The sequence below is a fragment of the Kogia breviceps genome, chromosome X (genome assembly GCF_026419965.1).
Source record: "Kogia breviceps isolate mKogBre1 chromosome X, mKogBre1 haplotype 1, whole genome shotgun sequence".
NCBI lineage: Eukaryota > Metazoa > Chordata > Mammalia > Artiodactyla > Physeteridae > Kogia > Kogia breviceps.
The window spans coordinates 103,313,345-103,339,085 of record NC_081330.1 but is presented as its reverse complement, the minus strand read 5'-3'; the positions used below and the strand labels follow the sequence as shown (position 1 = coordinate 103,339,085).

General features: G+C 41.0%; 1 protein-coding gene and 1 pseudogene across 1 annotated transcript in view; one reads left to right on the top strand and one right to left on the bottom strand.

Annotated features, from left to right (window-relative positions):
- Positions 1-1,601, top strand: part of LOC131748180 (G2/mitotic-specific cyclin-B3-like) — a 43,957-nt gene extending 42,356 nt beyond the window's left edge. Inside the window, 1 exon segment of the mRNA XM_067023180.1 lies at positions 1,448-1,601. Coding sequence (XP_066879281.1) covers positions 1,448-1,601 — 154 coding nt within the window.
- A 21,941-nt stretch (positions 1,602-23,542) lies between these two features.
- Positions 23,543-25,239, bottom strand: LOC131748179 (vasculin-like protein 1 pseudogene; annotated as a pseudogene).
- Between the last annotated feature and the right edge of the window lie 502 nt (positions 25,240-25,741).

Here is a 25,741-nt window from a genome sequence, read left to right as displayed (position 1 = left end):
GTGTAAGAAGGACTATTGTAGAGAATTGAACAGAGACCTTAGCTAGCAATGAAGTTTGCCTGGAAAGAAAATCTTTTACATAGAAAGTGGCGTTGGAGGCAATACCTTGACAACTTAGTACATTTAAATTCCTCTTATCTTACAAATATCATTATGAAGTCATTTTTTGGATCTTCACATAATATGAGTATGGCCTTCTTTTTGGCAAGTCTCAGTGTCTTGTGCAGTAGCTTTGGAAAATGGATCACAGTTACCTTTTTATTCCTGAATTGCATCTGTTTGCATAGATTTAAGTATTGCGTTGAAATTCCCTTTTGAGAGATAATAAAGTTATCATCTTTGCTTTAGAGATAACTGATTGTGATTTTTTACAGGCTAATCATTAATGGTCAAAAGGATGATCCTTCACACAGGCAAGACTGTGCTCTCTTTTTGAGGTTTGAATCTGTAGGAAGTAAAGATGGATTTTTGAGAGATGATAACAAAACCATCAAAAGTAAGTACAAAATGAACATTATCATCAAATGTATAGCTGTTTAAATTGTTTAAAAGTTTGGACAGCAATATTTATAGAGGCAGTTTAATAAAAATATATAATTCTGGACTAGAGTAAAAATGCAAACATTCGAGAGACCTTAACATGTCTTCTGTGGCACGTTGAGAAAAGTCAGCCTCAGCAGCATTTACATGATAATTTTCCAAGTTAGAATTTAGATGACTTTATTATTTTATTTTATTATTTTTTTAAATTAATTTATTTATTTTTGGCTGCATTGGGTCTTTGTTGCTGCACACGGACTTTCTCTAGTTGCAGCAAGCAGGGGGCTACTCTTTGTTGCTGTGCATGGACTTCTCATTGTGGTGGCTTCTCTTGTTGCGGAGCATGGGCTCTAGACACACAGGCTTCAGTAGCTGTGGCACACGGGCTCAATAGTTGTGGCTTGCATGCTCTAGAGTGCAGGCTCAGTAGTTGTGGCGCATGGGCTTAGTTGCTCTGCGACATATGGGATCTTCCTGGATCAGGGCTCGAACCTGTGTCCCCTGCATTGGCAGGCAGATTCTTAACCACTGCACCACCAGGGAAGTCCCGATTTTATTATTTTAAAATAACATTAGATAAACATGATGATGTAGAGTTAAGGGAATAATAAAAGAAAAAAACAGAAAAACAACCTGCCTTCTTTTCTTTGTAAGCCTAGGTTTTCTCTTAGAGATTAATATGGGAACAAATGACCTATTTCATCTTTACCAAACCTTTTGCTCTCTTAGAATCTATATAAAGTGACAGTCATTTTATTTACTAGTCACCCTATTTACTAGAGCTCTAGTAAAGAGTATAATATCCTGCTATAGGATATTGATAAGTGCACGTGCTTTGCAGGCCACACGTAAAGATGCAAGGCACTTTTTATTTTTACATTTTTGGGTAATGTTGGATGCGTTGCAGTGAGGAAAATGGAATTGGACTTCAGTTTAGCAAGAAGGATCAAAAAGAAAAATATAGGCAGATGAGAGATGAAATCCAGAAAGATGAGCCATGGCAAGTCAAGAGTCTAGAAGATTTACATGTTGGTACAAGTGATGTCATTGAGCAGAGTTGAACTGTGTTCCTAGGGCAGAAATTGATTGCTCTGTTACTATTTATGCCATGGTTGGTGATATGGAGCTCTGTCTGCCGATCATAGAACGTTTATTCTAGGCTTGCAAGTTAATCTAGTTTTCAATGGGTAGAGATACAGATGCTCGGTTTTCCTTAGAGTCTAGGATTGGCTAGTAAGACCAAGAGTGAAGAAATATAAACTCTGTTTATGGGATTCTAGTTACATTGCTTTCTCTGCAAAATAGTTCTTTCACTCAATTAGAGCTCACAATTCATAGGTACTAGCTTCTTTGTAGTATCTCCAAAACTTCATATTTATGTTATTGCTCAGCTTGTATTCCTCCATCTATTATTTTAATCACCTTTTCCCAAGTATATGTAAATCTCTTGGCTCAACTCCCATTTTGGCTGAGTGGAAAACCTCTAATCTGATTAAATTCAACTCTTAGCCTACTGTAGCGCTGCACCTGGGAAGCTGGCGAAAAACACAAAACCAGGCTGTGAGGTTTCACTTTATATCTGTAACCACTAATCCCAACTGAGTCCTGGTGTTTGCCATTCCTGCTGTGTTCCTGCATGCATTCACTTTCTCTCGATTTGAGATTAGTATCACATAGCTTCTCTTCTCCCCTCAAAACTCCAATCCTTCCTCCTTCATCTTCACTCTAAGGTTACAAATATATTAAGTGACCTAATAAGACATTTCCACTTGGATGTCTACTAGACATCTCAAACTTAACATGTCCAAAAAAAGAACTATTGGTTTCCCTATAACCTATCCCTCCTGAAGTCTTTCCTGTCTCAAGAAATGAAAATTCCATCACTTCAGTTGCTTATGCCAAAAACCTTAGCATTATCATTTATCGTGTTCAAACTCCTATTCTACATGCAATCCATCAGCAAATTTTGTTAACTGTACCCTCAAAAGTATATCTTAAGTCTGATCATTTCTCACCATTCTTCTACTGCTCTTCCACAGCCGTACTTCGTTCCTGGGGTTTTTTTTTTTGAGCATGCCAAGCCATTCCTACCTTGGAGTCTCTGTACTTGTTGTTTTCTCTGTTTAGAATACACTTTTTTTTCTGGATTTTTCACGTGACTTTCTTCCAGAGTCCCTTATATCTTTGCTCACATGTCTCCCTATCAGAGAGGTCTTTTGGGACTTCCCCATATAAATGAGCAGCCCCAAGACATTGTATGCTGTCTTACTCCACCTTATCTATTTATTTTATTGTCAGTGTCACCTCACTAGAATGTAAAACCCACGAGAGCAAGGACATTGTCTATTTTATTCACTGCTGTACCCCCAAGGCCTAGAAAAGTCCCTGGCACAAAGAAGGCCCTGGCACTCAATAAGTTTGTTGAATGAAAGATTGAATGAGCTACCCATGTCTCATCAAGTCTTTCAGATGACACTATTTAGACTGAGCAAATATATTCTGTAGTCCCCAAACACTTTTAATGTTAAAAAGCTATTATTGCTTTTACAGGTGATTGATTTCAGAAAGTGGAATTAGCCCTGACAGGCTCAGGACTTCCTGTCTTATTACAGTTTGATCCGGGAAGAGTCCTTAATTTTTCACCTTGTTTCATGGGTGGATGTTCAGAGATTCAGTGTATTATACAAAATCGATCCAAATCACTTCCTGTGATGTACCGCTTTAAAAAAACTGCACATTTAAAAATTGATCCTCAAAAGGGCAAGATAGATGAAGGATGTATGCAGGTAAGATAATCATTCTGTGCTTTCACATGCTTTAAATATTTTAAGGTTGGCTAAAAAGCCATGCAGAGGATTAAAAGCTACTTTTGTTGTACCAGTGTTTATAAATTTTATCTCTTTTGTGACCTAGTTATGAATACTTTTGTACTGGTACCTATACAATACCCATAATTATTTGTTAAGTGCCTTTCATATGCCAGGAAAAGCACTTGACACTGTAGGGAATGTAAAGTACAAAACATAGTTATTGCTTCTAAGGAATTTTTTTTTTTTCTGAGAGAATATTTATTTACCTATGTGCCCAGGAGGTTGGCCCCTAAACTTAAATATCCAGCCTGGAGCTTTGGCTCTCCCACACGAGGGTGGATGCAGGAATGGGTCCTGGGGCCCTTATCTAAGGCAGTAGAACCCAGGGACCAGAGATGGGATGCACCTGAGCCAGCGGCTGCTGATAGCAGCAAAAGGTGAAAAGGAGGTGGGAACCAGGAACTCATCCCAACCGCAGAGCTGCCGAAGGTTGGTCAAGCTTGGGTGCACACGTGTAGAAGTGGAGGTCCAGTGCCATGTGCAGAGGCTGGAGCCCAGGTGTCTGCCCCAGTGCCAGCTAACTCAAGACAGGAGAGAGGGGGTGGTGGCAGTTTTGCCACCAAGAAGCCCAGGTCTTACACTCCTGTAAGGTGAGGTGGTAGGGGGGAAAGCGGGCACTATAGTCTGAGTACTTGCTGAGGGATGCATCCCCCAAGGCCAGCTCTTCAGAGGCTGGTGTGGAAGGCGCCCTGCAACCACTGGTCATGGGCATAGTGCGTCTGGAGGACAGCGAAGGGTGGCGGGTTGAGGGGCAGGCTAATATCAGGAGGCTCGTCGTCATCAGATAGGCCAGTGTCGGGTGGGTAGGAGCTGAGTGCAGGGAGGACCAGTCTTGTCACAGGTGCTTGCAATAGTTCAGGATTGACTCGTACATCGCCCCCAGCTGGCACAGCAGGGACGCGTCCGCCCACCGCCGCCTAGGGCAGCGCGGCAGGGCGGAGTCAAGGTGGGCGGCATACAGGGTCTGGTTCCGGACGCCGGAGGCTTGGGCCCGCTGGTTGCGGCTGCGGCTGTGTGGGCTGTGGATGCGCCCCAGCTCCGGTCACAAGCCCCGCGTGGTGAGTGAACCTATGAGGCTGTGCGGTAGCGGCGGTAGCCTGGCCCGGACGCAGCCCGCGCTGACCGGCGCCTCGGCTAGGAGCAGTGGGTTCATGGCCCGGCAGATGAACTTCTGTGCCGCCTCCTTCCCTCCAACGCTCCGCCAGGTAAGAATTTTTTTTTTTCTTTTTTTTTTTTTTTTTTGGTACGCGGGCCTCTCACTGTTGTGGCCTCTCCCATTGCGGAGCACAGGCTCTGGACCCGCAGGCTCAGCGGCCATGGCTCACGGGCCCAGCCGCTCCGCGGCATGTGGGATCCTCCCGGACCGGGGCATGAACCCGTATCCCCTGCATCGGCAGGCGGACTCTCAACCACTGCACCACCAGGGAAGCCCAAGAATTTTTTAATGCATTAAGGAAGTGTAAGACATACAAACAGGTAGGGTTCAAGAAGAATGCAAGGTATCTTAAAACAGATCTGTAACAAGGTGATATAGAAACTCCAGCCAGGTAGAAAGGTCTTCCATCATAGTAACATATGAGTCAGACCTTGAAGGTTCAGTAGAATTTTCTAATTGGAAACAGATGATACTTAATTGACCGAGGCCTTGTACTGCTGGTGCAGAGCAGAAAAGTTGAATGACGAAGCACACCTGTGAGCACCAGGACAGCTTATGGATGTCAGAGTCCGCTTTGCTCTTTCTCACTACTCAGCTCTTTCCCAGATCCTCTAAACTAGGGGTTGGCTGACTGGTCCACAGGCGGCCTGCCCCCTGTTTCTGTTGTCGTTGTTTGTTTGTTTGTTTGTTTTAAGTATACTGCTGTTGGAACGTAGCTCCTCTTATCTGTTGCCTATTGTCTATAGATGCTTTAATGCTACAAGGGCAGAGTTGAATAGTTGTGAGAGTTGTATGGTTTCATAAAGCCTAAAATATTTACTCTCTGGTAGTTAACAGAAAAAGTTTGCTGAGCCTTGCTCTAAACAGTAGTAAACACGAGTGCCCTCAGTTTCACCTCAGGTTCTTATGTTATCATCTTTCCTCCAGTGCATAGTGATATGGTTCATAAAGTTACTGATGGAAGCTTTCTCCCAGTTGCAGTCAAGAACTGTTGTATACATGTTTAAATGCATGCAGTTCATATGTATAACTCTTCCTGCTTCATTAGAATGACACTCCTCCCACAGTTTTAATAGAGCTAATTAGTCTTCACAGAATAACGAGTGTTAACTACATTATGCAAAACGCTTTCTTTTTAATGGTTTCTTAGACTTTTTAAGTCTCTTAATCCTACCAGCATAATTCATTTTCTCCAGTAACCTGCATATCCTTCAAAACATAGCTGATTTTCTCTGATCAAGGAAACTGATAAAGATCACAGGAATCTGGTCAATTTCTCTTAGCAGTCAGCTCCAAGTGTTAAAGACTTTGAAAGACACGATTACCAATTTCCTACAGAAGCTCTCCACACCAGGATAAGAGAGTGGAGGTGGAAGTTGAGAAAGAAAGTGGTGAGAGGAGCAAAATGAGTGAAAGACTGAAAATAGCAGTGCTACAGAAAAGATGGGAAATAATAGCACAAAGGAAATAAAGGCTAAGGTGAATTTATAATGTGGAAGGATATGTCCTACATCCTTTGTGATGCTTTACTTTTGCTAGCTAAAATGTTTCAGAACCTATTGTGGCATCCAACCTCAATTTGATTAGCATTATCTTAAGAAAGGGCTAAGTACCCAGGAAACAAGAGAAAATTTACAGCATGAAATATACAGTGGAAAATGATAGCAATAGGATGTTTCTTAATATATGGTAGGCATAAAATTAGTAACAGTAGATTAGGGATGGGCTGTTCCTGGTGGTTATGTTGAGAAAATGTGTAGAATGGCCAACAATTTAAGTGGACATGATATGAAAAGGTTAATTCAGTTTGAGTGTAGAGGGGGAGTCTGAGTGTTTAGAGAAGATATATGGGTGACAGCTGATAAATATGTGGCTGAGCAGATAATGAATCACTGTTGAGAAAGGAACATTTAAAGAGGGTATAATAAAGGGTCTTTCCTTTCTTTATTAAATGAAAATTGTTCTGTTCACAAAGGTTTTTAATTTCTATAATGCAAGACAGACCTGAAGTATATTTGCCACTTAAATTTATGTCAGCATATAATCTTCTGGGCATAAAAAGAAATATATACTTTTGTGCATCTCTGAAACCAATTTGGGAATTTCACATGGAGAGGGCCTCCTGGGAACACCCTATGCTATATAAAATTTTCAAACGCAGAAAAGAACCCCATAAGGGACTTCCCTGGTGGTCCAGTGCTTAAGAGTCTGTGCTTCCACTGCAGGGGACATGGGTTCAGTCCCTGGTCGGGGAACTAAGATATCCTGTATGCTGCGTGGCTTGGCCCCAAAAAACCCAAAATACCAAAAAAACCCCCCATAGCTGATAGTTAATTTCTTAACATAATTTTTAGCCCTCTACATTTCTGAATTTCTCGAGCACTTTTAAGTTTCAAATTACTAAAAAGTGAATGTAGGAAATATGGGGGACACTGGAGAACTATGACTTCCACAGGCTGGTCAGATAGCCTTTGAGTATTTGGAAGTGTGGTAAGATTATTCTTTTCTTTTAATACTAGCTTTATTGGAGCATAATTCACACACCATAAAATTTACACATTTAAAGTATACAATTCAGTGGTAATTAGTATGTTCACAGAATTGTGTGGCTATCAGCACGAATTCCGCAACATTCTCATCACCCCAAAAAGAAACACAATGTCCATTAGTGGTCACTCCCCTTACTCCCCATTTCTCAGCCCTGGTAACCACTAATCTATTTTCTATCCCTCTAAATTCCCCTGTTCTTGACATGGCATATAAATATAATCATATAATATGTGGACTTTGATTTCTTTGATTTAGCATAATATCTTCAATATTCGTCAATGTTGAAATAGGTATCATTACCTCATTCCTTTTTTTTTTTTTTGGTGGTATGCAGGCCTCTCACTGTTGTGGCCTCTTCTGTTGCGGAGCACAGGCTCAGTGGCCATGGCTCACGGGCCCAGCCACTCCGCGGCATGTGGGATCTTCCCGGACCGGGGCACGAACCCATGTCCCCTGCATCGGCAGGCGGATTCTCAACCACTGCGCCACCAGGGGAGCCCTACCTCATTCCTTTTTATGGCCAAATTATATTTCATGGTATGGCTATACTACCTTTTGTTTATCCGTTCATCAGTTGATGGCCATTTGCGTTTGTTCCACCTTTTGGCTTTTGTGAAGAATGCTGCTATATACATTCATGTAGAAGTTTTTGTATGGGTAAATTTTCTTATGTATGTAGTTTTTACTATAGAAAAAGTATGTAATAAAACAAAAGGAAACTTTAGAACTTTTAATACAGATCAGGGTGCTCTGAAGGGATGTGGCAGTAAATATATAGATTATAATTGCCCCACACTTCCCCAATCTTACCCTCAACATTCTTTTTTTCTTTTTTGTCCTCAACTTTATTGAGGTATAATTGACAAATACGAATTGTATCTATTTAAGGTGTACAGCTGTTTGGATATATGTGTACATTGTGTAATGATCACCACAATCAAGCTAACTAACATATTCATCACCTCACATTGTTACAGTTTGTTTTTACCCTCTTACCAAATTGCAGGTATACAATATAGTATTGTTAACTATAGTCATCATGCTGTACATTAGATCTCCAAAATTTACTCGTCTTGAGTAACTGAAACTTTGTACTTTTTTGACCAACATCTCCCAGTTTCCTCCCCCTCCCTGCCCCGGCAGTCACCATTCTACTGTCTCCTTCTATGAGTTTGACTATTTTAGATTCCACGTATATGCCACATATAAGATTCATGTATTATTTGTCTTTCTGTGTCTGGCTTGTTTCACTCAGCATAATGTCCTCCAGGTTCATCCATGTTGTCACACATGGCAGGATTTCCTTCTTTTTTAAGGCAGAACAATATTCCATTGTGTGTGTACTATATTATCTGTATTCATTCATTGGTGAACATTGAGATTGTTTTTGACTCTTGGCTATGGCAAATAATGCTGCAATGAACATGGGAATGCAGATATATCTTGGAGATACTGATTTCATTTCCTTTGGTTATATACTCAGAAGGGGGATTACTGGATCATATGGTAGTTCTATTTCTAATTTTTTGAGGAGCCTTCATACTACTTTCCCTAATTGCTATATCAGTTTACATTCCCAACAACAGCAAATAAGAGGTTCCCTTCTCTCCATAACCTCACCAACCTTTGTTATCTTATTTTTTCGATAAATGACCATTTTAACAGGTGGGAAGTAATAGCTCACTGAGGTTTTGATTTGCATTTCCCTGATGCTTAGTGATGTTGAGCACCTTTTCATATACCTGTTTGTCATTCATATGTCTTCTTCAGAGAAATATCTATTCAGGTCCTCTGCCCACTTTTTTTTAGTAGATTTTTTAAAAACATCTTTATTGGACTATAATTGCTTTACAATGGTGTGTTAGTTTCCGCTTTATAACAAAGTGAATCAGCTATACATGTACATATATCCCCACATCTCTTCGCTCTTGCATCTCCCTCCCTCCCACCCTCCCTATTCCACACCTCTAGGTGGTCACAAAGCACCGAGCTGATCTCCCTGTGCTATGCGGCTGCTTCCCACTAGCTATCGATTTTATATTTCATAGTGTATATATGTCCATGCCACTCTCTTACATTGTCCCAGCTTAACCTGCCCCCTCCCCATGTCCTCAAGTCCATTCTGTAGTAGGTCTGTATCTTTATTCCCATCCTGACCCTAGGTTCTTCATAACCATTTTTTTTAAGATTCCGTATATATGTGTTAGCATACAGTATTTCATTTCCTCTTTCTGACTTACTTCACTCCGTATGACAGTCTCTAGGTCCGTCCACCTCACTACAAATAACTCAACTTCATTTATTTTTATGATTGAGTAGTATTCCATTGTATATACGTGCCACATCTTCTTTATCCATTCATGTGTCGATAGACACTTAGGTTGCTTCCATGTCCTGGCTATTGTAAACAGAGCTGCAATGAACATTGTGGTCCCTGGTTTTTTTTTTTTTTTTTTTTTTTTTTTTGGTGGTACGCGGGCCTCTCACTCTTGTGGCCTCTCCCGTTGTGGAGCACAGGCTCTGGACGCGCAGGCTCAGTGGCCATGGCTCAAGGGCCTAGCCACTCCGCGGCATGTGGTATCTTCCCGGACTGGGGCACGAACCCGCGTCCCCTGCATTGGCAGGTGGATTCTCAACCACTGCGCCACCAGGGAAGCCCAGGCTCTTTTTGAATTATGGTTTTCTCAGGGTATATGCCCAGTAGTGGGATTGCTGGGTCGTATGGTAGTTCTATTTGTCGTTTTTTAAGGATCCTCCATACTGTTCTCCATAGTGGCTGTATCAATTTACATTCCCACCAACAGTGCAGGAGGGTTCCCTTTTCTCCACACCCTCTCCAGCATTTATTGTTTGTAGATTTTTTGATGATGGCCATTCTGACTGGTGTGAGGTGGTACCTCATTGTAGTTTTGATTTGCATTTCTCTAATGATTAGTGATGTTGAGCATCCTTTCATGTGTTTGTTGGCAATCTGTATATCTTCTTTGGAAAAATGTCTATTTAGTTCTTCTGCCCATTTTTTGATTGGGTTGGTTTTTTGATATTGAACTGCATGAGCTGCTTGTAAATTTTGGATATTAATCCTTTGTCAGTTGCTTCGTTTGCAAATATTTTCTCCCATTCTGAGGGTCACCCTTTCGTCTTATTTATGTTTTCCTTTGCTGTGCAAAAGCTTTTAAGTTTCACTAGGTCCCATTTGTTTATTTTTGTCTTTATTTCCATTTCTCTAGGAGGTGGGTCAAAAAGGATCTTGCTGTGATTTATGTCATAGAGTGTTCTGCCTATGTTTTCCTCTAAGAGTTTGATAGTGTCTGAACTTACATTTACATCTTTAATCCATTTTGAGTTTATTTTTGTGTATGGTGTTAGGGAGTGTTCTAATTTCATTCTTTTACATGTAGCTGTCCAGTTTTCTCACCACCACTTATTGAAGAGGCTGTCTTCTGTCCACTGTGTATTCTTGCCTCCTTTATTAAAGATAAGGTGAGCATATGTGCGTGGGTTTATCTCTGGGCTTTCTATCCTGTTCCATTGATCTATATTTCTGTTTTTGTGCCAGTACCATACTGTCTTGATTACTGTATCTTAGTAGTATAGTCTGAAGTCAGGCAGCCTGATTCCTCCAGCTGTTTTTCTTTATCAGGATTGCTTTGGCTATTCGGGGTCTTTTGTGTTTCCATACAAATTGTGAAATTTTTTGTTCTAGTTCTGTGAAAAATGCCAGTGGTAGTTTCTTAGGGATTGCATTGAATCTGTAGATTGCTTTGGGTAGTAGAGTCATTTTCACAATGTTGATTCTTCCAATCCAAGAACATGGTATAGCACTCCATCTATTCGTATCATATTTAATTTCTTTCATCAGTGTCTTATAGTTTTCTGCATAAAGGTCTTTTTTCTCCTGAGGTAGGTTTATTCCTAGGTATTTTAGACTTTTTGTTTTAATGGTAAATGGGAGTGTTTCCCTAATTTTTCTTTCAGATTTTTCATCATTATTGTATAGGAATGCAAGAGATTTCTGTGCATTAATTTTGTATCCTGCTACTTTACCAACTTCATTGATTAGCTCTAGTAGTTTTCTGGTAGCATCTTTAGGATTCTGTATGTATAGTATCATGTCATCTGCAAACAGTGACAGCTTTACTTCTTTTTTTCTGATTTGGATTCTTTTTATTTCTTTTTCTTCTCTGATTTCTGTGGCTAAAACTTCCAAAACAGTGTTGAATAATAGTGGTGAGAGTGGGCAACCTTGTCTTCTTCCTTATCTTAGTGGAAATGTTTTCAGGTTTTCACCATTGAGGACGATGTTGGCTGTGGGTTTGTCATATATGGCCTTTATTATGTTGAGATAAGTTCCCTCTGTGCCTACTTTCTGGAGGGTTTTTGTCATAAATGGGTGTTGAATTTTGTCAAAAGTTTTCTCTGCATCTATTGAGATGATCGTATGGTTTTTATTCCTCAATTTGTTAATATGGTGTGTCACATTGATTGATTTGCATATATTGAAGAATCTGTGCATTCCTGGGATAAGCCCCACTTGATCATGGTGTATGATCTTTTTAATGTGCTCTTGTATTCTGTTAGCTAGTATTTTCTTGAGGATTTTTGCATTTATGTTCATCAGTGATATTGGCCTGTAGTTTACTTTCTTTGTGACATCTTTGTCTGGTTTTGGTATCAGGGTGATGGTGGCCTTGTAGAATGAGTTTGGGAGTGTTCCTCCCTCTGCTGTATTTTGGAAGAGTTTGAGAAGGATAGCTGTTAGGTCTTCTCTAAATGTTTGATAGAATTTGCCTGTGAAGCATTCTGGTTCTGGGCTTTTGTTTGTTGAAAGATTTTTAATCACAGTTTCAATTTCAGTGCTTGTGATTGGTCTGTTGTGTTAAAGTCCCCTACTATGATTGTGTTACTGTCGATATCCCCTTTTATGGCTGTTAGCATTTGCCTTATGTATTGTGGTTCTCCAATGTTGGGTGCATAAATATTTACAGTCGTTATATCTTCTTGGATTGATCCCTTTATCATTATGATGTGTCCTTCTTGGTCTCTTGTAATAGTTTTTATTTTAAAGTCTATTTTGTCTGATATGAGAATTTCTACTGCAGCTTTCTTCTGATTTCCATTTGCATGGAATATCTTTTTCCATCCCCTCACTTTCATTCTGTTTGTGTTCCTAGGTCTGAAGTGGATCTCTTGTAGACAGCATATGTACAAGTCTTTTTTTTGTATCCCTTCAGCCAGTCTATGTCTTTTGGTTGGAGCATTTAATCCATTTACATTTAAGGTAATTATCGATATGTATGTTCCAGTTACCATTTTCTTAACTGTTTGGAGTTTGTTATTGCAGGTCTTTTTCTTCTCTTGTGTTTCCTGCCTAGAGAAGTTCCTTTAGCATTTGTTGTAAAGCTGGTTTTGTGGTGCTGAATTCTCTTAGCTTTTGGTTGTCTGTAAATTTTTAATTTCTGTGTCGAATCTGAATGAGATCCTTGCTGGGTAGAGTAATCTTGGTTGTAGGTTTTTTCCCTTTCATCACTTTAAATATGTCCTGCCACTCCCTTCTGGCTTTGCAGAGTTTCTGCTGAAAGATAAGCTGTTAACCTTATGGGGATTCCCTTGTATGTTATTTGTTGTTTTTCCCTTGCTACTTTTAATATGTTTTCTTTGTATTTAATTTTTGATTGTTTTATTAATATGTGTCCTGGAGTGTTTCTCCTTGGATATATCCTGTATTGGACTCTGCACTTCCTTGCCTTGATTAACTATTTCCTTTCCCATATTAGGGAAGTTTTCAACTATAATCTCTTCAAATATTTTCTCACTCCCTTTCTTTTTCTCTTCTTCTTCTGGGACCCGTATAATTTGATTGTTGGTGCATTTAATGTTGTCCCACAGGTCTCTGTGACTCTCCCCATTTCTTTTCATTCTTTTTTGTTTATTCTGCTCTGCGGTAGTTATTTTCACTGTTTTATCTTCCAGGTCACTTATCCATTCTTCTGCCTCAGTTATTCTGCTGTTGGTTCCTTCTAGAGAATTTTTAATTTCATTTATTGTATTGTCCATCATTGTTTGTTTGCTCTTTAGTTCTTCTAGGTCCTTGTTAAATGTTTCTTGTATTTTCTCCATTCTACCTCCAAGATTTTGGATCATCTTTACTCTCATTACTCTGAATTCTCTTTCAGACAGACTGTTTCCTCTTCATTTGTTTGGTCTGGTGGGTTTTTACCTTGCTCCATCATCTGCTGTGTCCTTCTCTGTCTTCTCATTTTGCTTAACTTACTGTGTTTGGGGTCTCCTTTTCACAGGCTGCAGTTTCGTAGTTCCCGTTGTATTTGGTGCCTGTCCCCAGTGGCTAAGGTTGGTTCGGTGGGTTGTGTAGGCTTCCCAGTGGAGGGGACTAATACCTATGTTCTGGTAGATGAGGCTGGATCTTGTCTTCCTGTTGGGTAGGTCTGTGTCTGGTGGTGTGTTTTGGGGTGTCTGTCACCTTATGATTTTAGGCAGCCTCTCTGCTAGTGGGTGGGATTGTGTTCCTGTCTTGCTAGTTGTTTGGCATAGGGTGTCCCGCACTGTAGTTTGTTGGTCATTGAGTGGAGCTGTGTCTTGGCGTTGAGATGGAGATCTCTGGGAGATTTTTTCCGTTTGATATTACGTGGAGCTGGTGGACCATGTCCAGCTGGTGGAGCTGGTGGACCATATCCAGCTGGTGGAGCTGGTGTTTGCTATTACCATTGCTCTGGTGGACCAATGTCCTGAACTTGGCTCTCCTACCTCAGAGGCACAGGCCTGACACCTGGCCACAGCACCAAGATCCTTTCAGCCACATGGCTCAGAATAAAGGGGAGAAAAAAAGAAAGAACAAAATATTTAAAAACATAAAATTAAATAAAGTTATTAAAATTAAAAAAGTAATTATTAAAAATAAAAAAATTAAAAAGTAATAGAAAGAAAGAAGAGAGCAACCAAACCAAAAAACAAATCCACCAATGGTAAGAAGTGCTCAAAGCTATACTAAAGGGCTTCCCTGGTGGCGCAGTGGTTGAGAGTCCGCCTGCCGATGCAGGGGACGCGGGTTCGTGCCCCGGTCCGGGAGGATCCCACGTGCTGCGGAGCGGCTGGGCCCGTGAGCCATGGCTGCTGAGCCTGCGCGTCCGGAGCCTGTGCTCCGCAAGGGGAGGGGCCACAACAGTGAGAGGCCCACGTACCTCTAAAAAAAAAAAAAAAAAAAAAAAAAAGCTATACTAAAAAAGACAAAAACGGGCAGACAGAACCCTAGGACAAATGGTAAAAGCAAAGTTATACAGACACAATTACTCACAGAAGCATACACATACATGCTCACAAAAAGATAAAAAGGAAAAAATATATTGTTGTTCCCCAAATCCCCCGCCTCAATTTGGGGTGATTCATTGTCTATTCACATATTCCACAGGTGCAGGGTACATCAAGTTGGTTGTGGAGATTTAATCCACTGCTCCTGAGGCTGCTGGGAGAGATTTCCCTTTCTCTTCTTTGTTCGCACAGCTCCCGGGTTCAGCTTTGGATTTGGCCCTGCCTCTGCGTGTATGTCGCCTGAGGGTGTCTGTTCTTCGCTCAGACAGGACAGGGTTAAAGGAGCAGCTGATTGGGGGGCTGTGGCTCACTCAGGCCGGTGGGAGGTAGGGGTACGAAGTGTGGGGCAAGCCTGCTGTGGCAGCGGCCTGCATGACGTTGCACCAGACTGAGGCGCGCTGTGCTTTCGCCCTGGAGAAGTGGACCCTGGCAGTGGCGGGCTGCACAGGCTCCTGGGAGGGGAGGTGTGGAGAGTGACCTGTGCTCGCACACAGGCTTCTTGGTGGCGGCAGCAGTGGCCTTAGCGTCTCATGCCAGTCTCTGGGGTCCGCGCTGATAGCCGCGGCTCGCGCCTGTCTCTGGAGCTCCTTTAAGCAGCGTTCTGAATCCCCTCTCCTCGCGTATCAGGAAACAAAGAGGGAAGAAAAAGTCTCTTGCCTCTTCGGCAGGTCCAGACTTTTTCCCGTACTCCCTCCTGGCTAGCCGTGGTGCACTAACCCCTTCAGGGTGTGTTCGCACCCCCAGTCCTCTCCCTGCGATCTGACAGAAGCCCGAGCCTCCGCTCCCAGCCCCCGCCCTCCCCGGCGGGTGAGCAGGCAAACCTCTCGGGCTGGTGAGTGCTGGTCGGCACCGATCCTCTGTGGGAATCTCTCCACTTTGCCCTCCGCACCTCTGTTGCTGTACTCTCCTTCGCGGCTCTGAAGCTTCCCCCTCCGCCACCCGCAGTCTCCACCCGCGAAGGGGCTTCTAGTGTGTGGAAACCTTTCCTCCTTCACAGCTCCCTCCCACTGATGCAGGTCCCGTCCCTATTCTTTTGTCTCTGTGTTTGGTTTTTCTTTGGCCCTACCCAGATACATGGGGAGTTTCTTGCCTTTTGGGAGGTCTGAGGTCTTCTGCCAGCATTCAGTAGGTGTTCTGTAGGAGTTGTTCCACATGTAGATGTTTTTCTGATGTATTTGTGGGGAGGAAGGTGATCTCCACGTCTTACTCTTCTGCCATCTTGAAGGTCTGTTCAGTAGTAGATTTTTATAGAAAGACCTCAAGCCATCAATGTCCAGAGGTCTATCTCATGCTGAGGTTGATCATCCTTATGCAGTAGGAGATGGCTTATCAAACTGTGGTCTTGTACCAGGACTCACCACTACCAAGGCACATTGCAGGTGCAGCGACGATGCAGAGCGGCTCACCCCCTGCCCACCACCATGTTTCCACTGTACCTGCCTATTTTTTTAATCTGGTTATTAGTTTGCTTTTGATTTGTGTGAGTCCCTTATATATTTTGCATTTTAACCCTATATCAGTTAGATGGTTCACAAGTATTTTTCCCATTCTGTAGGATGTCTCTTCACTCTGTTGACTGTTTCTTTTGCTGAACAGAAGGTTATTAGTTTGACGCAGTCTTGTCTATTTTTTACTTTTGTTGTATGTGCTTTTGAAGTCTAATCCAAAAGATTGTTCCCAGGACCGAATAGGTGATGTTACATGGCAAAGGAGTTTTACATAGTTGTACATAGTGTGAATTATCCTTTGTATGTGTTGCTGGATTCAATTTGATAATATTTTGTAGAGTTTTGCATATATATTCATAAAGGACATTAGTCTGTAGTTTTCTTTTCTTGAATGTCTTTACTTTTTACATTAGACTAAAACTGGTATGGAAGGATTTGGAAAGTGTTCCCTTTAATTTTTGGAATAATTTTTGTAGAATTGGTGCTAATTCTTCAAGTGTTCAGTAAAATTCACCATCAAAGCCATCTGGTTCTGGACTTCTCTTTGTCAGAAGTTTAAAAATTCCCACTTTAATCTATTGTTATCCTACGCTGTTCAGATTTTCTGTTTCTTCTAGAACCATTTTCAGAAGTTTGTGTCTTTCTGAGGATTTGTCCATGTCATATAGGTTATCTAATTTGTTGGCATATGATTGTTCATTGTATGCCTTTATACTCCTTTTGTTTTGTTTTTTTTGCGGTACGCGGGCCTCTCACTGTTGTGGCCTCTCCCGTTGCGGAGCACAAGCTGTGGACGCACAAGCTCAGCGGCCAAGGCTCACAGGCCCAGCCGCTCTGCGGCACGTGGGATCTTCCCGGATCGGGGCACGAACCCACGTCCCCTGCATCAGCAGGCAGACTCTCAACCACTGCGCCACCAGGGAAGCCCCTATACTCCTTTTTATTGAAGTAGAGTTGGTAAAGATGTCCTCTCTTTTATTCCTGATTTTAAGAAATTGAGTTTTTATTGTTGTTGTTGTTGGCTTGGTGTGTCTAGCTCAAGTATATTTTCAGTATCATTAATCATTTCAAAGATATAGTTTCAGGTTTGTTGATTTTCTCTGTTGTTTTCTATTTTCTATTTCATGTATTACATGACAAAGGCCTTTGTCTTTTTTAATATAGGTGCTTACTGCTATAAATTTACTTCTAATTACTGCTTTTGCTGCATTCCATAAGTTTTGGTATGTTGAGTTTTAGTTTTTCTTCATCTCAAAGTATTTTCTAATTTCTTTTGAGATTTCTTCTTTGATCCATTAGTTGCGTAGGAGTATATTGTTTAATTTCCACATATTTGTGAGTTTCCTACATTCCCTTGTCTTTATTTGTTCTTTTTAACAATTTCTGTACTTTATTGCTATGCTCTATTTTGTGAGATGTTGTTCTCATATTTCCTTTAAGTCTTTAGACATGTTTTTCTTCAGTCCTTTGAACATATTTATAGTAGTGTACTTACTGTCTTTGTTTAATAGGTCCAACAGTTGTTTTTCCTCAGGGACAGTTTCTGTTTACTGCCTCTCTTGTGTATTGGCCGTAACTTCCTACTTCTCTGAGTGTCCAGTAAGTTTTTGTTGAAAACTGGGCATTTTAAATAATATAATTTCACAACTCTGGAAATCAGATCTCCCACAGGATTTTTGCTCTTTGTTGTTTTGTTTAGTGACTTTCTGGACTAATTCTATAAAAGTTGTTTTCTTTGCTGTGTGCAGACAATCAAGTGTTGCTCAGTTAATTTAGTGGTCAGCTAATAATTGGGCAGAAGTGCCAGTGGAGCTAGGCAGGGAGCTAGGGAGCTCTGTGGACCCTGTTTAACAGGGGCTCTGATCTCCCTTAAGTTCCTTGACTCCATATGTCTCACAGCCTTTCCTGAGTACCTCTGTATAAATGTGTTGGGTGGGCCATGACTTCAGTGTTCTACCAGGTAGTTTACAACTCTTTCTGGCTTCAAGTCCTCCTTGTATGGAGTCCCAAAGTCAGCCAGAGGTGACAGATTAGATTTTTCTCAAATCTTTCCTGGGGATATACACTCTTTTGCACATGTGTGTGGCAGTCTAGATTGCCAGGAATATGTCAGAGCTTTTCTAATACCCTCTGAACATTTTTGGCTTTGTTTGTTTATCCTCTTATTTCTTATTAGCCTTAAATGCTCATGCTATCTCAGGTTGCTGTGATGTTCAACAATTGCAGCTTATTCTTTTTCAAGGGGAGGGTGGCAAAACCCTAGGGAGAGAGTTGTTCACACAGAGTGAGCTCTGAATCAGGTCAGTTAAAGCCATGCTCTCAAACTAGGCTTTTCAGCTAGCTTTCAGACAGAACACATATGAACACTTCTCTGGGGATGGGGTTTTTGGAGAGTTTTAAAACCATTCTCCCTCGATGGCTGCTAGGCTAATCATTTTCACAGTTACCATAGTTGCAAGGCTGTTCTTTTTCAAGGAGAGCACGAAGCTGGAATAAGAGGATGTGATTATAGTAGGTAAAAATGTCTCAAAGCCTGTTACTTGTTTAGAATTCAGCCATTTAAAAAAAATACTCTTTGGACTTTTGGAATATTTTAGGTAATTTTCAAATATCCGATAAGTTGATTTTGACAATTTTCCTAGTGTTCTCTTTCTGTTTGTGGATGGGTAACTATTTGGAGGTCTTTAATCTGCCGTTCTGGAAGTGCTTTAGTACCATTAATATTAATTTTTTCTTAGATAATTTTCCAATAATGTGTATCTTGAAGGTTTGTCAATGCTGTATATGATATTTCTAAAGACTTTCATATCACCATGATAAACTAGCTTTCCTTAAACTTTTTTTTTTTTTTTTTTTTTTTTTGCGGTACGCGGGCCTCTCACTGTTGTGGCCTCTCCCATTGCGGAGCACAGGCTCCGGATGTGCAGGCTCAGCGGCCACGGCTCACTGGCCCAGCCGCTCCACGGCATGTGGGATCTTCCCGGACCGGGGCACGAACCCGTATCCCCTGCATCGGCAGGCGGGCTCTCAACCACTGCGCCACCAGGGAAGCCCTCCTTAAACTTTTATAAGCAATATTTTTTGATTTGCTTTTTATTTTGTCCTAACAGTACAATAGTTTTTCTTAATCCATTTGGGCTGCTGTAAGAAAATACCATAGACTGCACAATTTATAAACAACAGTAATTTATTTCTAACAGTTCTGGAGGCTGGATGTCCCAGATGGAGGTGTCAGCATGGTCAGGTGTGGGCCCTCTTCCTGGTCACAGACTTCTTGTGGTGTCCTCAAATGGTGGAAGGGGCTAGGGAGCTCTGTGGACCCTCTTTAACAAGGGTTCTGCTCTCCTAATTCTATCCTATAGGGCAGCGGTCCCCAACCTTTTTGGCACCAGGGACCGGTTTCATGGAAGATAATTTTTCCACGGATCAGGGTGGGGGGATGGTTTGGGGATGATTCAAGTGCATTACACTCATTGTGCACTTTATTTCTATTATTATTACGTTGTAATATATACTGAAATAATTATACAACTCACCATAATGCAGAATCAGTGGGACCCCTGAGCTTGTTTTCACTTGCCACTCACTGATAGGGATTTGATATGAGTCTGCAAGCAATTGATATATTATGGTCTCTGTGCAGTCAAACCTCTCTGCTAATGATCTGTGTTTGCAGCTGCTCCCCAGCGCTAGCATCACCGCCTCAGCTCCCCCTCAGATCATCAGGCATCAGATTCTCATAAGGAGCACACAACCTAGATCCCTCGCGTGCACAATTCCCAGTAGCGTTTGCGCTCCTGTGAGAATCTAATGCCGCCACTGATCTGACAGGAGGCGGAGCTCAGGCGATAATGCGAGTGATGAGGAGCAGCTGTAAATACAGATGAAGCTTTGCTTGCTTGCCCACCGCTCACTTCCTGCTGTGCGGCCCGGTTCCTAACAGGCTGTGGACTGGACTGGGACCAGTACTGGTCTGTGGCCCAGGGGTTGGGGACCCCTGCCAGAGGGCATTAATGTATGAGTTATTAATATATGAGAATTTATTTAACATATGAGTTTCAGGGACTTCCCTGGCAGTCCAGTGGTTGAGACTCCACAGTTCCACTTCATGGGGTGCGGGTTCAATCCCTTGTTGGGGAGCTAAGATCCTGTGTGCTGCACGGTGTGGCCAAGAAAAGGCAAAAAACAAAAAAGAAAATATGAGTTTTAGGTGTTCACAAACACTCAGCCTATAGCAGTTGGTCACTTTTCTTCTTTTTTCAGAATGTGACATGTTTATTCATTCCACATCACGTTGGAGTCTTTAAAGTGAAGCAATTTATAGAGATTATTGGCTCAGTGACAGGTGAAAATTTGCAGTCTTCGTCCCTGAAGCCTTTCCATCAGATATGTTTATATTTCAGTAGTGTCTGCAAACCTTCCACCAAGAAAGTTGTGATGAAAATTAATCCTGGTATGCTATTGGGGGTGCTTACCATTTATTTATCTATTTTTGGTTAATACAGGATTATCTTAACATACTAATGCTTAGCTGTATATATCAAATGTGGTCTAATCTAATGGTTCTCAACTTTTGCGTGCATCTTGGCCTGTTAAAACATAACACTGTCCTATGTCCCAGCGTTGATTATTAAATAGGTCTTTGTTGGAACCCAAAGATTTGTATTTCTAACATGTTTCCAGTAGATGCTGGTGCTGCCATTTTGAGGATCTCACTTTGACTAGCACTGCTTTAGTGATCTATAAAATTTATTAAATATGTTAATAGTTTTTATATTTTATTCTTTTACCTCTTTGTTTGAGTCTATAATGTAAACTGGTTTTGACCATTCCGTGGATTTTCTGGTTGCTGCTGTTTAAACTAATTCTCAGTTATCTCTTATACATTGAACCATATGAAATTGCTGATATTCAACTCTCTTTAATGTGTAAAAATTTCAGTTTCATGTGTGCCAACCCAGTCCTTCAAGTTACCATTTTTTAAGTTTTTTTGCATGCATTTTTATTCCTTATGCATGCATTATTTTGCTAAATTGTTTTATGTAGATCCATTTATTAAATGAATTATTCATATTTTCTGAATTTGCTTAGGGATTTAGCTTTAAGTTGGAACCAGTGGTCTAGTGTAGTAATTAATTCATGGAAATTCAAAAAATATATATTTACACTTAATATTCAGTTCTCTAAAAGGTATATCCCCTTTGATCAGTAATCCTATGGGGCAGTTTGTGGTGAAAGACTTGGCAAAATACAAGGACCATGCACCTGTTGCAGTGCTTCAATCAACCACGACACACATTCACAATCATAACACAAGTAAGAATTTAATAAAGGATTCTCTGATAGCCTTTCCCAATGACTGAGCTGCAAGTATCTGGTCTGGAGAAGAGCATAAACATTTCAAGTAATGTGCTATATTTAAAACCTGAAATTTTGTAAGATGCAGTAACCGGCTTGATATGCAGAGATCTTATCAGATCCTGCTGTAACAAATTAATGATGGTAATAATAATAGTAGTAAAATTCAATTTTCTCTTTTTTTTTTCTTTTACATCAGAGGAGTGGTTGCTGAATGCTATCATCTAACCTCTCATCTCTGTTGTGTACTTGCCAGGACTTGTGAATGGTTTACCAGATGATTCTTAAAATATGCTGTTAACAAGTAGAGAAGAATGATAGAAATAATCACTTTTGGAAATGTATACAGTTCTCAGAGTTGTCATGTTCATTAATTATGGCTGAGAGCCTGAATTTATCTAAGATTGAAAATTTTAAACTGTGATAAACAAGTTGTTCTCATCTTCATTGTCATTATCTTCATCCCTATGGTATCATCTTTGTTCAATCCCCTCAAAGTCACATTTCCAATAACCTTTACCAAAGTGAACTAAAGCCTCCCCAATTATAAGGACTATGAGTGATAGTAAGCCTCAATTTAAAAATTACCCCATTTTCAAAGAAATTACTACCGTGTCAATACTTAGTGAGAATAAACCCAATCAACCTGACATCTTTATTCGGGCCATTAGCTCAGGAATGGTTTTTATACATTTGAGGATGAACTGGGTTTCTTTTCTGCCTGCTCATTTAACTGTCTAAACTTGACCATGTCCCTGGGCTTTCTCTCCTTGTCTCTTTACCTTTGGTGAGTCTTCAAGTTCACTTACTTTTATAGTCATTTTCTTAAAATACCATTTGATTTTTTAGTCCATAATTGTTTTATTATCCACAATTGGAAAATTCTGGGTTTTTATATAGTCTATTTTATGATTTTATTTTACAAATTCCATCCACAGCAGTCTTTAGCTCTCTTTTTTTACTTGACAAGTACCAGAAAACACACAAGCATAAAAATTATGCAGACTCCATTTAAAATAATTATACAGTATAAAAAAAGGAAAACTCATCCCACCCTGCAGAGGTAGCTGCTGGAAATAATTTTTAAATGTATCATTTTCAGTTCTTTCCTGTGCTTATACAAATTATCTCTATAGAGATATAATGTGTTAATTTAACATTAACATTTTGTTCCTAAGTATTAATCAGATGATTTCAAAATACCAGGATTTGTTTGAAGAAGACTAACATAAGCATCCCATGGCCATAATTATTTTTCTCAATTTACTCTTTTCCATGCTAACAGAAATACAAAATTTAGTCCAGTTATTTTCTGGCTAGCAAATAGTAATGAAAATTTAAGTAATGAAATTTTATAGAGTATTAAATTGTTGGTAATTATAATTGCTGTTTTATTTTTTAATGCTTTTTACCTTTTCAATTTTTGAGAAGAAAATAAGGTAAGAATTTTTGTCTAGTTTTATTTAACGCAGTATATGTCTTGTGTTCAGAATAGTGTGTTATATAGTAGACATTCAGTAAAAATTTTTTTAATAAATAAGTGAGGAGAAATGCTTTATTTACATAGTAATTTTTGTTGTCTGTACTTTGAACATTTTTTTTCTGATGCAAAATATTTATTCCAAGTTAGTTATTTTATGTAGTAGTTTTCCCCCTCAAAAGACTTGTGATAACCACATCTTTTAAATCTGTAAATAATGTTATCAAAATAATCTTAATCTTTGAAATCTCACAAAAATGTGTATTTTACAATCCACCCCGAATATCAAGGCTGCAAGAATAACACATTTCCTATATCCAAATATTTTACAGGTGTACCCAGAAAGAAAAAAAAATAGTGAATAAACCATATATGCTGGGTTAAGGGCTAATGTTAACCCGAGCAGCCAGAAATAAAATAAAATATCCAAATTATTAGCATTAATTTAATACAGTTATAACTTCAGTAGTCACTTTGTCATTGACAGTGATTGCTTGAGCACAGGGGTGAGTGCCCCAAGGGCTGGTAGTAGAAGCTGCTGCTGCAGACCAGTGTCTCCTCCTCTCTGCCCTGCCAGCTCCCACCTGTGCATCGCCCCATATGTACTGTGTGTATTTTAAAAATCTTTCCCACCACACAAAGTTCTATTAAGCAGATAACAGGGAAGAACAACAACAAAAGCTAAACAAGCCAGTTGCTCACTCTCTCTTTGGGATATGATTATTTTCCTTGTGCATGAAGTATTCAACAACAACATAAGAAAAGGAAAAGAATGATTTCTTCTGTATAACCCCTAAACACACAAGCTGTGAGTTTACTGGGTCAGATTTAATGGTAAGCATTTATATGCCTCCTTCCATTCATAGTCATCAGATGTTTCACTGCTACTTGTTGCCGTTTCTGAGTCCTCAAACTCTGCTTTACAAGTGTTTCTCCAACGGGAGGATAGGCTAGAACTTCGGCTCTGCAAGAAGCCATTCTTCCCAAAGCCATTTCTTCTCAGCTCCTCTGTGTTCATGTGGAACTCTTTGAGCTCATCCTCTGTGAGGGGAAGGCAATTCTCATCATTTTCAGGATACTTCTGCCATCCCATTGCTTTCAATAACCTGTGCTCTGCTTCCAAAGAGTGAGAGAGGACCTCCCCTTCATCTTCTACGGGGAAAGCAAGACCATTCTGATGACAGCCTTCCTCTCCATTTTCTTTTGGTTCACGTGTGCTGTTGTCCTCTGAATCCTCCAGCTTCTCACAGTCTCTGCTCTGTGAGAAGTCTCCATTCTGGTCATCCTTCAGAGTTTTCTGGAACTTGCTCTTCCTGTCAGTAGTTCGGCAGGTCAACTTGGTCAGACGAGAGGAGCTGATCTCAATTGGAGGAGTGGTGCTGGCGGGGCTCTCTTTGGGTGAGCTTAAAACTATACCACCAGCCAGTACTACTGGTTTGGTAACAGAGATTGAACTGGTAAAAGTAGACTCCCGGCTAGAGGAAAGGGATCCTGATTTGTGTTCCATTCTGTTAGCTTCCCATGCACTGGGCTTGGATGGAGGTGGTACAGGCTTAGGAACCAGGTTCTCATAGACACTTGGAACCATGGCTGACAATTTGTTTCTGTTTGCATGGTGAGATCCTGGTGAGGTGAATGCAGCAGAGAAGGCAGCAGCAGGATCTTCTTTGGGAACTTTTTTGATGACTAGCATTTTGGAGGGCTGCTTGGCACTAGGTGGGTTTCCCACACTCCAGAAGGGGTCCCAACAGGTCTGCATGGCTGATTCTGTTTGCCACCTTCTGGATTCAAAGAAGGAAAGTCGTCTTCTTCAAACTGCAACTTTTCTACCTTATCATCTTTTTTCTCTTCCCTAATCTCTGTAGGTGGCTCTTCCTGAAAGGCACAGCCTTTCCAGGAGTTGAAGCTGCCATTCCAGTGGCCATGGTTCCCTGTGCCAGCCCCACTACGCTGGCTCATGCCATTGTGACCTCGGGAAGAGCTGTGCCAACCAGATAGGTTCCCTGTGATTCCAGAATATGCTCCTTTAGAGACACCAGAGTCCACGGAATCATGCCGGAACTGGGAAGACTGGTGCCAGGAATCTCCTGTCGTTCATAGAGGTCCATTGTTAAAAAAAAGACATCAGAGGAATTATGTCGACTACAGCTTACTCCAAATCTATCTCCTCGGGGTAGATGCTCTCCGTGTTTTTCAAAGGTGGCTGTAGGTGACTTAGCTGACTGTGGTGTTGAGAAATTTAGCCAAGCAGGAACAAAATCATGCTGCGCCATTTAGATCCAGTGTCTCTTTTCAACAAGGTGAGGCATCTAGCCTCATGGCCAGGATCCCAGAGCGTAACATCTGTGGTCCTGTTGCCTGAACTCCTTGAGTCTGCCGGCTGGATTTCCACAAGGTTCTCTTGTTAAAAGGGTACTTAAAATTAGGCTGGCTGGCAGCACACCTTATGATGAAGCACAAAGAAGCCAGGCTCTGTGTGGATCAATTTCTCAGTCCCCTCAATTGCTCATCTTAAACTACCTAGATCCTGACACGTTTCGGGAAGGGGGAGGGGAACATAAAAAGTATTTGTTACATTTAAAAAATGGGGGAAGGGGAAAGAGCTATATCAATGTTCACCTCATTCAACGTCCTTGAGTGATGGCCCTATGATGTTGCTTAAATAGATAATACATGGACATTTGCACATTGAATTCAAACACTGTTCACAAAAAGGTCATAGCTTAGAAAGACAGATGGACTTTTGTTTGGGCAAATAATGTCATTGAAGTGATAGATCAAAAACAAGACACTGGGGCTTCCCTGGTGGCGCAGTGGTTGAGAGTCCGCCTGCCGATGCAGGGGACGCGGGTTCGTGCCCCGGTCCGGGAAGATCCCACATGCCGTGGAGCGGCTGGGCCCGTGAGCCATGGCCACTGAGCCTGCGCGTCCGGAGCCTGTGTGTCCGGAGCCTGTGCTCTGCAACGGGAGAGGCCACAACGGTGAGAGGCCCGCGTACCGCAAAAAATAAAAA